Consider the following 15,762-nt stretch of genomic DNA (forward strand, 5'->3'; position numbering starts at 1 on the left):
ATTAAAACTTGTGTAAACTAGAGCTACACTCGGTAGAGCGCAGACCTTTGCCGACGCCACGTTTGTTTGTGGAGTTAGCATTGCTAGCACGATAGCGGTTAGCTCATATCAATGCTAACTAGGCAGCTACATCACTGTGAGAAACACTGAGGAGGGAGCGTCTCCATGGCAACAGGTGCTGATTTTGTTTGATCTCCTCAATGTGGTGCTGCTGCCGTTAGCGTCCCAAAATCTAATCTATTGGTCCTTTGATGATGACAAATCGTCCCTGAAGATTTCATGCAATTGGTATGACTAGTTTTTGTGAAAAGTTGGTAAAATACATACATACCAATAAATAAATAAATACACGCAGACGTTAATAGAACTTTCTCGGCCCGGCTTTCGCGTTACCTTCATGACCGCAGCTTTGATCTCCTCGGCGGTGTGGTACGTGTTGAGGGAGAACTCGGTCCTGACCCGGCTGGAGTACTGAACCAGACCCACTCTGGTACCGTGAGCAGACACATCCAGGGAATCCACCACCTGAACACAGCAGCAACATGCTTACCACTCTCTGCGCGCGCTTAACTTTTGCATTGTCGCTGAATAAATAGTTAATTAGTTCAAACATTAAAGACGTGGATCCAACACAAGGCCTCACCTGGTTCACAAACTTCTTCACCAGCTCAAAGTTCTGAGGGCGGACGCTCTTGGAGCCGTCGATCAGGAGCACCAGGTCAATGTTGGCCGACTTACAGGCTGAACAAAGGAGAGAGAGAATCGAGGTGAGAAAAATACCCTCAAACTCATTTCCCCCTGCTTGTCTGCTTGCGTTGGACGTACTGCCGCAGCTCTTCCCGTCCTCCTGCAGGAGCTGCCCCTCCGGACACACGCAGTAGTACGACCCCGGAGTGTTCACGCACTGGTGCTCGCAGCCGTGCGCCACGGTGTTACACATGTCCATGTCTGCAACACAAAACCACTCATAAATACACAAAACCATCCAACCTGCTCCCCTCTGCTTCAAGGAGGAAAGAAACTACAACCCCCCAGTTACAGATTTTAGATTTATATTTCAATTTCTTTCTTTCTTGTAAATTTTGCTTCTTGGCAAGAAAACTGATATTATTGGGAAAACCTGCAAACATTTTTAAGGAGCGTGCATTTGTAGGATGAGCAGCAGAGACTGTGGAGTGACTGATGGAATCCCCCCAATGCAGAAAGATATGAAGACAACACCCAGTGTCTTCCTTTATCTCCAGGGCCCGTTTACACTTCTGAACTTCTGGAAAACTTCCACCTCTGGAGCCGCTTTCGTAAAGTTGCATTTTCAGTGACTCAAAGCAGCAAACAGACACCAAAACACTTGAAAACGTCGTGTGAATGGGCGTTTAGCCTGAAATAAACACTGCCACATCTGCTCGGTAGGGGGCAGCAGAGACAGCAGAGAAATTTGGCTCCATTTAAGGAGAAATTAAAAAAAAAAAAACTGTCTTATAAAATATAGAATATTCAGCCATGAAACTTTGTTACGATTTTTTTTTAATATGCAACATTTGTTTTTGAAATATTATTGAGCTCATCAGGATTTAGTTTGTAGAAGTATAATATAGAAGGTGAAAAGTCGCAGAAGTTTCATGTGGACTTGACTGACTTGTGCAGGTCCTCTTGTCTTTGTTGAGTTTGAATCCCTTTTTGCAGTCGCAGCTGAAGACGCCCGGAGCGCTGAGGCAGATCTGCTCACAGTCGTGTTTCCCTTCTGCACACAGGTCAATGGCTGAACCGCAAAAACACACACACAGTCAGTGTTCGTGTACGTCACATGTCGCAGAGGAACAGTGTGTGCTATTGCTCAGGATGGTTTGTTTTAGTGAGCGGACGTGATTCTACGTGCCGACAAGCGCAGGTGAAGCCGGGGGGGGGGGGGGGGGGGTCGAGGGAAAAGAAGGTTTCACTCTAACATTGGACAAATGGACAAATTCATCTTAATCGTATGAATTGAATCACTCCTGTGTTGAAGTTGAGACTCGGACGTGACCCTTTAGAGTCACATGACTGGAACCCAATGAGCTGCGACCAATGAATTGACATGTGAATGAGTGAATTTGAGCTGCGTGGCTCCAAGCAGGGTGTCAAACCTGCGGTTCTGGAGGGCCGGCATCCCGCATGCTTCAGTTCTCTCAGTCGCAATCAAACCGATTTGCAATGAGAAGCTCCTGATTGATCTTTTTTCAAAAGCTCGATGACGGCGTCGTCATTAAATTCAGATATGCTGAAGTCTAAGACATGCAGGACCCTCGAGGCCGGGAGTTTGACCCTCTTAAAGGGAAAAAACACAAATTTGCTGCAAATAACTAAAAGAGGACATTTTGATTTATTCTGACTGTTTCGAATATTTATACAGGAATTAGGAGCAGGTTGCTCTGATTCCACCGCATGATTGACATCAGTGTAAGTGTGTGTGTGTGTGTGTGTGTGTGTGTGTGTGTGTGTGTGTGTGTGTGTGTGTGTGTGTGTGTGTGTGTGTGTGTGTGTGTGTGTGAGGGCCTGACTAACGTGTGCAGGTCTTCTTGTCTTCATTGAGTGTGTATCCTTCGTTGCAGTCGCAGGTGAACACGCCCGGCGCACTGATACAGATTTGATCACAGTCATGCTTTCCCTCGGCACACAGGTCAATGGCTGTGTGACACACACACACACACACACACACACACACACACACACACACACACACACACACACACACACACACACACACACACACACACACACACACACACACACACACACACACACACGCATGCAGAGTTACTCCACAGTGAAGATTCATGTCAAACATTATGTGTCATTAGTTTCATGCAGAAGTGCAGTGAGGCGACGACCAAGCCAATCTTGAAGCGTTCTAACGTCAGTATGTCAATCTCTTTTTCAGCCGTTTTAATTTTTGCACTTTAAACTTTGACCTTAAATAATAACCACCGTTTTGTTCTTAAGCCATTAAAACCCGAAGAAGCACATATGTTGTAACTAGAAGTCATTTAAACACGGCCACGGTTTGAACGAGCTTTGACCAATCAAATGCTAATTGACCCGCAGAAATGAATAAATGGATAAGTTAAATTATGTTGTGACTATGGGAAGACATTTTTTTTCTCAAATTGCAAATGATCATTTATAAGAAAAAAAAAGCTTAAATTCCTTCACGGTTTCTGAACCCTGACGTCAAGAAGTACGTTCTGATTGTTCCCATTCCAATATAAGTAACCTGTAGGATGTAAGTGTGTGACGCTGTGTGTACACCTGTGTGTGTGTGTGTGTGTGTGTTTCATGTGTGTGAGGGCCTGACTAACGTGTGCAGGTCTTCTTGTCTTCATTGAGTGTGTATCCTTCGTTGCAGTCGCAGGTGAACACGCCCGGCGCACTGATACAGATTTGATCACAGTCATGCTTTCCCTCAGCACACAGGTCAATGGCTGTGTGACACACACACACACACACACACACACACACACACACACACACACACACACACACACACACACACACACACACACACGTACACACACACACGCAAAGTTATTCCTCAGTGATGATTCATGTCACAGTGTAACATTGGATGAGAATAATTACTGTCAGTGACTGAATGTGGTTTGACATGCCTGTAAGCAGATTTGCCGCAAAGAAAATCTTCATAAAATTTTGGTAAAAAAAAAAACTAAATGAAAATTTTCCACATCTAAGAAACAAATTTCACCGATTTTCTTTCTTTTTTTTTTTTTAGCTCAACTTAATCATTATTTTACAGCAGAATTAAAAACATAAACATGTGAATTTATGTTGCATCTATTAAAAGTATGAGAAGGATAATAATCTGTGTCATTTCTTAACAGTTTATGATTCTGACATATAGAAGAAAAAAGCTATTTTAAAGGGGTCATATTATGAAGCTTCTCCACATTGTCACATGCGTCACGTTGGATTAAAAATCTTGTCTTCAAAGTTTATTGATTTTCCTCCATTTGATTATTGGATCATAGGAGCTGCATTCAGAATCTGCTGTGTCTGTGTGAGCTGGACTGGCTCCGCCCACACATGCCCATCTTAGGAAGAGGAGGAAGTACTTCCTTTCGTGGTGCCATGTGCCAGAGCAGAGCTGCCTAATTGTGGGAGGAGTCAAAGGGAGGGCCTACCTTGATTGGGATTGGCTAATCCCCCGATGACACTATATAGGGTTTGATTTCTGATTGGTTGGTTGGAGCAACACACTTTTTAAAACCTGAAACAAGCCAGGGACAGAGAGGACAGACTGTCTTCACTTCTGGGGCGTCAGTCCAGGTATGGGGACGAGTAGTACTGCTGGAAAACCTTTCGGAAGTGAATGTTACATATTATGAGCCCTTTAAAGTAAGTTTAATATAACTATTGTAGTATGTTTTTATTTATGAGCAGATGTGTGTGACGCTGTGTGTACACCTGTGTGTGTGTGTTTCATGTGTGTGAGGGCCTGACTAACGTGTGCAGGTCTTCTTGTCTTCATTGAGTGTGTATCCTTCGTTGCAGTCGCAGGTGAACACGCCCGGCGCACTGATACAGATTTGATCACAGTCATGCTTTCCCTCGGCACACAGGTCAATGGCTGTGTGACACACACAAACACACACACACACACACACACACACACACACACACACACACACACACACACACACACACACACACACACACACACACACACACACACACACACACGCAAAGTTATTCCTCAGTGATGATTCATGTCACAGTGCAACATTGGATGAGAATAATTAGTGTCAGTGACTGAATGTGGTTTGACATGCCTGTAAGCAGATGTGCCGCGAAGAAAATCTTGATAAAACGTTTGTTCAAAAAAATCACAAAATGAAAATTTTCCACTTCTTTTTTTTTTTTTTAGCTCAACTTAATCATTATTTTACAGCAGAATTAAAAACATAAACATGTGAATTTATGTTGCATCTATTAAAAGTATGAGAAGGATAATAATCTGTGTCATTTCTTAACAGTTTATGATTCTGACATATAGAAGAAAAAAGCTATTTTAAAGGGGTCATATTATGAAGCTTCTCCACATTGTCACATGCGTCACGTTGGATTTAAAGCCTTGGATTCAAAGTTTATTGCTTTTCCTCCATTTGAATATTGGATCATAGGAGCTGCATTCAGAATCTGCTGTGTCTGTGTGAGCTGGACTGGCTCCACCCACACATGCCCATCTTAGGAAGAGGAGGAAGTACTTCCTTTCGTGGTGCCATGTGCCAGAGCAGAGCTGCCTAATTGTGGGAGGAGTCAAAGGGAGGGCCTACCTTGATTGGGATTGGCTAATCCCCCGATGACACTATATAGGGTTTGATTTCTGATTGGCTGCTTGGAGCAACACACTTTTTAAAACCTGAAACAAGCCAGGGACAGAGAGGACAGACTGTCTTCACTTCTGGAGCGTCAGTCCAGGTATGGGGACGAGTAGTACTGCTGGAAAACTTTTAGGAAGTAAATTTTACATATTATGAGCCCTTTAAAGTAAGTTTAATATAACTAATGTAGAATGTTTTTATTTATGAGTAGATGTGTGTGACGCTGTGTGTACACCTGTGTGTGTGTTTCATGTGTGTGAGGGCCTGACTAACGTGTGCAGGTCTTCTTGTCTTCATTGAGTGTGTATCCTTCGTTGCAGTCGCAGGTGAACACGCCCGGCGCACTGATACAGATTTGATCACAGTCATGCTTTCCCTCGGCACACAGGTCAATGGCTGTGTGACACACACACACACACACACACACACACACACACACACACACACACACACACACACACACACACACACACACACACACACACACACACACACACACACATTATATCATTATTAATAAAATATATTCTAATTTCGACAATTATTACATTTGTGATTTATCTTTATAAATCTCCACTGCCTATTTATTTAATCTGAAATTGCCTTTGAATAAGCACACTGCTCAGGTGTCCCTATCTTCTGACAAACACCAAGAATAACTTGCAGTGTACCGCATAAAATACTTGTGTTTAACACTGCAGTGATATGTGGGTTAACTGGACGACTATACACGGCGTGTTCTTCCGGCTTTGAGGCTCAGTGTGACTTTTAGGAAACGTGAACGGGTCACAGTGAAGGCAGTAAATCATCTGGATGTTGCAGCGGGATCCTGAAGTGCTGCAGAGTCTCCAGCTCTGCGGGAGGCGAGCGTGCAGCCGGCGTGCAACCAGCGTGCAGCTAGCGTGACCCAGCGTGCAGCCAGCGTGCAGCCAGCGTGAAACAAACATGGAGGTGCTTTGCTGTGCTTTGCTGTGCATGCGGCATGCGGCAGGTGGAGATGCATTCAGAGTGAACCTGGTGGGCGGCAGTGACTGCCTTACTGGGGTAAAAATAAACAATTCTGCTCTTGTTGGGTTTAATGAGTCTGTATTGTGGGGCGGAGCTAACATGGTGGATCTGCAGCCTGATTGGTCAATCCCCTCAATTGTCAATTTCAATTTGTGAAGGTGCCAAACAAATGATTTATTTGGTAACTTGTACATTTCACTTAAAGAATACATAAAATAATAGTTGTGCAGCAGTTTCTGAGTTATCATGAAATCAACAGTTTTGTGTTTGTTTTTACTGTAGAAAGTCAGATTCTGGGTGCTTTCTGGAAATAACACACACGTACATCCACTCATGCATGAAAATATATAATGACAAGTTATCCAATTTACAGTTAATTTCAGGATTGTAATTGTGAAATTTGTGTCATTTCGTTCAATTTAATAATGTCTGCAAGATTGGACTATACATAGAAATGTATATATATATACAATATTGATTCTTGACTTCAGTGTCTTTAACAAAGTGGAAAAACTAGGGATCGCATTAAATTAGAATTAATCAAAAAACTGTCATTTTGCTATTGTATATGGAATAAAACACAATAATCTTTGAATTCCGAGCCAATAAAAAATCTTTAAGACAATAAACCACTTCATGCATGTGGGTTTTCTGTCCCAGTACTCACCCTGGCAGGTCTTGCCGTCGTCCAGCAGCCTGAATCCCTGGTTACAGCGGCAGTGATAGCCGTTCAGCACACTCACACACTCATGATCACAACTGTGGTTCCCAAACGAACAGAAGTCGATCACTGAGGGGAGGAAAGCAGCAGCGAGGCCATAAGCAGCAGAGCGAAATTCACTGTGTCCTTTGTCCCCACAGTTTGTCTGACCAGGAAACATGTCCTGCACACGCAGGCTTTCGTTACACAAAGCTGCTGTGTGGCGTGAACAGGGTTCGATTTGTGAAGAATCCTGAGGGGTTGGGGGGGGGGGGGGGGGGGGGGTGACTATGACTGCTGACTATTTACACTCGTTCAGATCTAAATAGTCCATCATGGTGAAGTCAGACTGTGACTGTAATCCCACATGTATACACGCACATCGTCTGCATATCAGCTGATCCTGAAATACATAATTTGTTTTGCAATTTTTGTTTTACTTGTGTTTGACCTGTTTTACATGTTTGGCAACTTCTGCTCCTTTTTCTATTTGCTTCTAAACTAATGCTAGTAAGTTGAATGACATAATGCAATATTGTGGTGCTAATTAAGCAATGCTTTTCCTTTTACCAGGTTACCAGGCTCCTGATTTATGTATTTTAGAAATATCTGTACTAAACTGTGCTTGAACATCGACAACTTATATGGAGAAATCATGAAACTGATCGTATGTTTTAAACATACGACCAGGGAGTCAAATCCACTGCGATTTCCTTGTAAATAACATATTGTATTGGAGTAATGTGTGATTTTACCACTTTGAGAGATATTGATGATGTCATCAAGCTCCTTTTTATGGATTCTGACAGCAGCTATAGCAGCACAGCAGGAGGCGGCCAAACACTGGGAGATGGGAAACGGGACCATCCTATCATAGGAATATTAGTTTTTGTGTTTCTTCATTACTTCTGAATAGGAACTATCTGCAGAGGTTTCTTCACAAGTCGCACCCCGAACGTTTGATTTCGTCTTCATGAACAGACTCTTCCCATCCGGCAAAAAGTCTTCAGTTCAGTGACATCAAGCAGAGAAACTCTGTCTGCAAAATGATGCAACTTTTGAAGCAAATCAGTGTATTTTCACTGCGACAAACTGCAGGTGGATTCACACGGTGCAAGCTTTCAGCTTCAGCAGAGAAATCGCCGGAATTCGTCTCGGCATCGACATTCAAGCCAACAGCGCTTCCATCGGCACCATGCCAGCAGCAGTGTGAGTGTGTGTGTGAGTGTGTGTGTGAGTGTGACTAACTTGAGCAGGTCCTCTTGTCGCCGTTGAGTTTGTAGCCCTTGTTGCAGTCGCAGGTGAAGGAGCCTGGAGAGCTGACGCAGATCTGCTCACAGTTGTGTTTCCCTTCAGCGCACAGGTCGATGGCTGAAAGCAACACGTCAGGATTATTAGGTTTAGACATCGTTAATCAATGAGAACCTGTTCCAGGAGGGTTTTTTTTCCATGTCAAACACTCCATTTCAATAATACTTGCACCTGAATGTTTAAATATCTCAGTTGCTGGTGGTGGGTGTCTAACCTGAGCATGTTTTCCCGTCCGGGTTCAGGGTGTATCCGGGCAGGCAGAGGCAGTGGAACGAGCCCGGGGAGCTCTCACAGATGTGCTCACAGCCGTGGTCCGACTCCAGACATAGATCCATACCTGCAGCAACAGGAAGTACCGGCATTCACAAAGTCAGTCAAACTGTTTCCAGACTCTTCACTCTTAATAAGAAAGACGCAGGAAAGAAAAGTGAGCAAGAAGGTCGAATTAACAGCTGCATTCAAGAGAGAGAAGAAATAATCCCATGGATTCATACAGCAACTCAGCTTTCTTTATGCACTTTAAAAACAACCACTGAAACAAAGTGATGTTCATGAATAGACATAAAAACCTAAAAACAATAAAAGCAAATTAAATGACAAGAATAAAACAGGTCCAAAGTCTCGAGCTAGATTGAAAGTTAAGAAATAAAAATGGGTTTTAAGATGACTTTTTAAACCTTGAAGGGGCAAAACACTGATTAAACACATTTTTGGCTGCATGAGAAAAATCCTCCAGTCACAGGGGGAACATGCAAACTCTCTTGAATCCTTACATAATAAATCTGTCATTTATTTGCCTGTGTGTGTTTTCAGCCAGCATTTTCAGAGCAGCGGTTATAGTATAAGGTAACTGAAAAAATATCTGGCAGCTACAGGATTTGTGGGGGCCGTTAGGAAGAAGTCACACACACACACACACACACACACACACACACACACACACACACACACACACACACACACACACACACACACACACACACACACACACACACACACACACACACACACACACATACACACACAATTACATAAAGAATCCAGTGTTTCCTCGGCTGAAGCCACATGCATTAAATTTAAAATCCAAAGACTCGACTGGCCAATGTTCAGGTGACTTCAAATAAAAAGTAATCCGTGAGCAGATTAAAATACGATTTCAGAAGGAGAATTTTCTTTTTTCTTTTTTAACGGCAGCTTCATAAAGAATGACCCTTCTGTTTGGGGCAAATACTTCATGAGCTTTACTTCTTTTTATCTGATGTTAATGTGGTCTTGGCGGTTTAACTTAATACATTCCAGTGAAATGATTTGATTTTTAAAGGTCTTTGCTATTTTTTTGTAGTATGTCATATTGACGTCTGACCTTCCTGGCAGAACGAACAAAACCTGAACGTGTACTCCAGGTGAGCTGCTCCATGTATTTGGGGGCTTTTTTTTTTCAGACTGTGAGGCTGTTTTCTGTCTTACCGCAGAGTTTGTCCTGGAACTGGAGTCCAAACTGGTGAATGAGGTCGAAGGACTCGACCAGGAAGACGTGGTCCTCGAACGGCGGGGAGGCCATGGCCCTCAGCGATGTCATGTCGGCTCTGGCCACGCCCACGGCGTAGATCTCGATGCCTTTCTCTCGGGCCTCGGCGGCCACCTCCGCCACGCGGTCCTGAGGACGGCCGTCCGTCACGATCACGGCCACGTTGGGGACCTGGAGGGGCCGAAAACCTCTGAGTCAACGTTGGAGATCAGGTGACAAAACCCATATCAGTGGCCTCCAGTCTTTATAGACGTCATATATCAAAATGTCCACATGCTTCGAGCTCAGTCCACAGATGTATTAGGTTCTCAGTCCTTAAAGCTAAAAAAAAAATACAGTAAAACTGAGCCACAATAAGATTATTTTGCTAAACTAATACTAAAGCATGGCTGAAAACTTAGAAGCGGTTTTAGAAAACTTCCCAAATGAGATAAAAGTTGAAAACCACTCGCATGAGAAAAGGAGTTCTCTTTCAATCGAAGCTGGCAGGACTGAAATACCTTCAGTAAGTACACAAAAAAGTTCTTAAACTCCCAAACAGGTCAACCACAGACTATCAATCATACAAATGTTGCTTCTGAGACTGAGTGGGATGCGTCATGCGGTACCTTTGGCCGGTCGCCCGCCGCGGCGGTGAAGGCTTCATTCATCACGTATCTGATGGCGAGCCCAGTCATGGTGCCCTGAGCGAGGGGGATGATCTGGTTGATGCCTTTCACCATGCTGTCCAGCTTGGCGTGGGTCTTCAGGGAGAACTCACTGCGGACCTGAAAGCGACAGAAGAACGCACTCAGGGACCGAGAAGTTAACTCGTGACCAGTGGGTCCCCGGTTCGAACCCCAACAGGAGACCACTGTGGGCCAGTGATGGTCGATTCACTCAGCAGGTTTCTGCTGTGAAACGTCTCAATGCAGATATACTGCTCCTCGGTAAACAGGAAAACTGATAAATACAAAACACCCGAGTTAAGACAAAATGCGACAGCTTTCTAAACACAAATATTACCACTGACAAAATACTCGGTTGTGTAAAAACGCTTCGGGTGTAACAGAGAAATTAACTGTAAAATGGTTCTGAATCTGACAATTCTCATATGATCCAACTCTGATTTGAAACCGTGACTGGTTTGGTGAAATAAAATCAAACAGGAAGTCAAAGACTAAACTGAATCCAACCTGAAAGCTAAACACTAATCTGAAGCCTCAAAGTACTCTAATATAAATATAAAACCAAAATTACTAATCGAGAGCTAAAATAGAATTATACCAAAACCACCCTGAAGCTAGAATAAAAATATATGTAGATATAATTATTATTATTATTATCTACCGTACCTGGCTGGAGTACTGAACCACTCCCACTCTGGTGGCGTTCAGTCCGATGTCCAGCGTGTCCAGGATGTCAATCATGAACTTCCTCATGGTCTCAAACTCGTGCGGCCGAACGCTGCGGGAGCTGTCGATGAGGAAGACCAGATCCACCGGACCGGACTTACATTTCTGTTCAGGACCTGGAACACCGACAGCAAGACAACATAAGTAAATGATAATAGAACTGCAGTAACGCCACTGCTAAGGAGAACCTTGTTTTCCCACTACGGGTTTAAAAAAGGAAAAAAAAACGTCCTGATGTTTCCAGTTTGACATTTTTCGTCCTCCCTCGCTCTGCAGGATCACTTTCTCATTGTTTACCACCTGCAGCACCTGGTTTTGTCCTCAGTCTCTCGCCCCGTGTTGTAACATCATCTCGGCTCGAGCGCCGTCACGGATGAGGAACGTTCTTGCGCTCCGGCTTTACGAGCTGCAGAGGAGCAGCGCCGTCGGTGCTGAACTCTGGTCGGAAGACGCCGCGAGACGACGGAGTCGGCGTGGGCACAGCGGACATGTGAAATCCATCGAGCCCCAAACTGAAGACGCAGAGTCACGGCGCTGTGAGCGAGTCACTTCATCGTCTGGGCCTGTGACCCGTGTGGGCTGCAGCTCGTAACCGGAACCACATGTGAAGCTCTGACGAGCCTGAACTTTGATATTTGATCACAAGAAAACAGTCGGTGGAGTTTAGTGTTTCGTCTGTGGACTCATTAAAGTAATACACCTTAATTACTGAAGACTGACATGGATCAACAGCAGAGAGATTAAATCAATGAATGTGGACAGAGAGGAAGCGGCTCTGCAGCTTGGTAAAGTTATTTATCACTCTAATATGAAGAGTTTTCGATTGTGGGAGAAAACCAGAGAACACTGAGGCAAAAAAACAACTCAAGGTAGTATCATTAGATAAATAGATTGAGTATTGAAGTCAAAAATATTTGTTCAAAATACAAGACACTGATTGTTTTTACCTGGAACATTTACATAATGTGAACCAATCTCTTTAAATTCATCTACCTGACAAAAAAAGCTTTACTGTGTTTCATTCAGTATTTCCAAACATCAAATACTACAATACCCATCAGCCTTCCTAAATACCACAGATAGAATATGACGACCAACAATCTACCAAACATACACTCCAGTTATATAGACGATGTAGTTTTGATGTAAAAAAAAAAAGAAAGTAGTTTGATTAACGTAAAAGTCGCCTTCTTTTTTTTTAAAAGTACATCTAGTACACAGAGTACACAGAGGAAATCCACTGAGCCTGGAGGTGAGCAGCTGAGTGCCTGACGCGACACCACCTGACCCTTGTTCACCTTCTATAGAAACGACTTAGTTCAGGAATACTTCAGTACTTGTAACTACTCCTTCATCCAGCAGTTTATATTACATTGTGGTGGTGTCAGAGTAACGTCTTGCTTCATGGCAATTTACAAATTCAGATATTTTAGTTTGTCATTTGGTGTCACAGAGCTGAAAGGTTGGCTCTTTGTTTTCCTGGGAATTCAGACTTCTTGTGTTTCTGATGTGAAACTTGAAATACTTGAGCTCAACATGTGACACGATGTGCTTAATTTCACTACATCCACATGAAAAAAAAAAAAACAGATCCTGTCTCTGTTTGGTTTCCATGGTGACCGGTCTGAGACTGAGCAGACTGACCTGCTTTGGGCCGGGCGGCGGCGAGGACGGCCAGGCTGAGCAGGATGAAGACGCACGGCGCTCCGAACTTTCCCATGGTCATCCCGGTGATACGGATCTGTGAGGGCGTCTTGGAGCCGAAGAGGATCAGACTGTGAAGAGACGAAGGCGACGGTGAGTCAGAAACCTCTGATTCAACCCTCTGGACGACGTGTCTGCAGAAGTTCACACGTTCAGGTCGAAAGGGGAGAAACATGGCTGCAGGAGTGAAATCTGTCATCGTGAGAAAAACCTGTTTGGACGCCGCTGGTGGGCGGCGAAGCCAAAAGAGTGAAATCAGGTTGAAACAATGTGAGAGTTTTTATACCCGAATTCAAAGTCTGGAGTGGCTGTTGAGTTCAAAAGTTTGTTATTGAAAAAATCATAATTCATCTTCTGCCCACTGGACGTTGTAACTTCAGCTGCCATACAGATTATAGAGCATCTTCCTCCTCTAACATCCAGATTATAAAGCATCTTCCTTCTAATAGCATCAATATTATAGAACATCTTCCCTCCACTAACATACATATTATAGAGCGTCTTCCTCCTCTAACATCCAGATTATAGAGCATCTTCCTCCACTAACAACCAGATTATAGAGCATCTTCCTCCTCTAACATCCAGATTATAGAACATCTTCCCTCCACTAACATTCATATTATAGAGCATCTTCCTCCTCTAACATTCAGATTATAGAGCATCTTCCTCCCACTGACTGACACAACTTTAGTTGAACTTAAAGAGTGAATCAGTCATTAGACACACAGTGTTGACAGCTCAACTAATCTTAATGCTCATAATCCAATAATAGAGTGATGGCGCAAAAGAACAGAGAAAAGAAAGAGTCTTTGTGCTTCGTTCCTCAGAACCGAGCCAGCTGGCTGCCACCACCACCACAGGCTGAGAAACACTGATAAACCCTGAAGGAGCAGAGAGCTGGCTTTCATACTGCCGGTGTGAATTGACCCAAAGCCCTGAAGAAAGACTCTCCAGACATGATCATTACCCCTCTGCTGCTCCCGGAGCTGGACGGATTCTGATAGAGACATGGAGGAGCTGCCTTCACCAGGTGTTTGAAGACCAGTGTTTTACGACGGGGCAGGACAGGAATGTCCCGCCAGCCGGGATCATGATTGTCCCGTCTCACACACACACACACAGAGTTGGTATTTTTACACACTCTCTAATCACTCAGATGAGCATAAACACATCGTGAATCACAGCACAAGAGCAGTTTTATACAACGGATACAAACAAGCTCCCCTACAGTTACCAGGTAGTTCTTTACTAAGCAGAACAGTCACTGAAAACTCCTAGAAGTCACTCCTTCATCACACTTTACTTCTTTGGAAAGTGAAGGATTCAATCAGTTCAGATTGTTTGCTGGAGTTTTATCTAACTCTAAACCAAGAAAGCAACTCATTTATTTTAACAAGCCTTACTAATTACATTAAAGTAATCAATTTCTATCAGATTCCTGACAAAATGAGTGGATCGATTCAGCACAAAAGCATTAATTTGCAGTCGAGTCCTTTCAGTTTATGTGCGGAAGGTGTCGGCTGCGGCTTCACTTCACATGAACTGAGGTCAAAGTTTGGCTCAGTGGTTCTCCACAGTACAGTTTAGAGGACAGGAGGGACGTTTGTCCAGACGCAGACAGACAAGCCTGTTCATGTTTTTAGCCTGAGCCCTTTCCCATCGGACCCGGTGGATCTGTCGAGACGTTTTAAAGCGGAGGTGGACTTCCTGCTGTGTGATTCGTGCCACCTGCCAACTCCTACATGCAGGAAGTCTGTGTCACGTCCCAAACAGCCTGGAGGTGTCACTGTCTCTGTCTCTTCTCCTCACTTAACACTGTGTGTGTGTGTGTGTGTGTGTGTGTGTGTGTGTGTGTGTGTGTGTGTGTGTGTGTGTGTGTGTGTGTGTGTGTGTGTGTGTGTGTGTGTGTGTGTGTGTGTGTGTGTGAGAGACAATGAGTTCTCAGTACGACCTTCTCTACCTGAGCAGTGTTAACCATCCGTCTCTCGCTCACCAAACAATAATTTACTGCACCACACACACACACACACACACACACACACACACACACACACACACACACACACACACACACACACACACACACACACACACACACACACACGCTGCCCCCTGTGTGCGGGTCACAGGCCGACATGTTCTATAATTATCCACATAGAGGATCATTCAGCTCAGATATTTTCTAGTTAAACATTTCACTGTTGGAGGAAGTCGCTCTCTGCGACTGCGAGCTGATTAACAACCAGAGTCTTACTCAGCTGGCAAATGCAGAAAATGGAGATCCTATTTCCCTCAATTAACACTCTAAACAAATTAAATTCGTCTCGCCACCATTGGAAATCCCGCTCTCCCCCCACACATAGAAATCTCAGCCTGTGATATGGATTTTATGAACAGAACTTATATTGTTGGACCTGCAGCGGCTGGACGGCCTCGGTTGGGGAGTGAAAGAAAATATGCTTCAGATATATGAGACAGAAAAGCAGTTTCATGCCACATGCTGGAGCGCCAACCAGCCGTTCAGTTCACAGGTCGATCTGACCTCAGTGTGCGATTCACCATGACCGAAGAACAACTGTTCACCTCCAACAGGGGCAAGTAAAGCTTCATCGTGGAAATTCAGGACGGGGGAAGCATGAGTTTGACTTTTATTTACAGATGTGAAACGACCCTCAGCTGTAGGATGTGCGGTTTGCTGAAATGCTTCAGTCGGTTTTAACCACTTTATGTCACATTAAACTAATA

The 15,762-nt window shown here is 43.9% G+C and overlaps 1 protein-coding gene across 6 annotated transcripts in view; it reads right to left on the reverse strand.

The window, feature by feature from the left end:
- matn4 (matrilin 4) overlaps window positions 1-15,762 on the reverse strand; it is a 32,684-nt gene that overhangs the window by 6,393 nt on the left and 10,529 nt on the right. The window contains exons 2-16 of one of the 6 annotated variants that reach the window (XM_080461898.1): window positions 12,958-13,088; window positions 11,254-11,429; window positions 10,528-10,686; window positions 9,859-10,090; window positions 8,606-8,728; window positions 8,329-8,451; window positions 7,048-7,170; window positions 5,646-5,768; window positions 4,496-4,618; window positions 3,333-3,455; window positions 2,539-2,661; window positions 1,637-1,759; window positions 826-948; window positions 644-741; window positions 394-525 (exon numbers count right to left, since the gene is read on the reverse strand). In XM_080461898.1, the coding sequence (XP_080318024.1) occupies window positions 394-525; window positions 644-741; window positions 826-948; window positions 1,637-1,759; window positions 2,539-2,661; window positions 3,333-3,455; window positions 4,496-4,618; window positions 5,646-5,768; window positions 7,048-7,170; window positions 8,329-8,451; window positions 8,606-8,728; window positions 9,859-10,090; window positions 10,528-10,686; window positions 11,254-11,429; window positions 12,958-13,039 (1,986 nt within the window). In that variant the 5' untranslated portion in view covers window positions 13,040-13,088. The remainder of the gene's footprint in view (window positions 1-393; window positions 526-643; window positions 742-825; window positions 949-1,636; window positions 1,760-2,538; window positions 2,662-3,332; window positions 3,456-4,495; window positions 4,619-5,645; window positions 5,769-7,047; window positions 7,171-8,328; window positions 8,452-8,605; window positions 8,729-9,858; window positions 10,091-10,527; window positions 10,687-11,253; window positions 11,430-12,957; window positions 13,089-15,762) is intronic. The other 5 variants (XM_080461899.1, XM_080461900.1, XM_080461901.1 and 2 more) reach the window with 5 other exon arrangements.

Source organism: Lipophrys pholis (genome assembly GCF_963383615.2).
Source record: "Lipophrys pholis genome assembly, chromosome: 4".
In the NCBI taxonomy this organism is placed as follows: Eukaryota; Metazoa; Chordata; class Actinopteri; order Blenniiformes; family Blenniidae; genus Lipophrys; species Lipophrys pholis.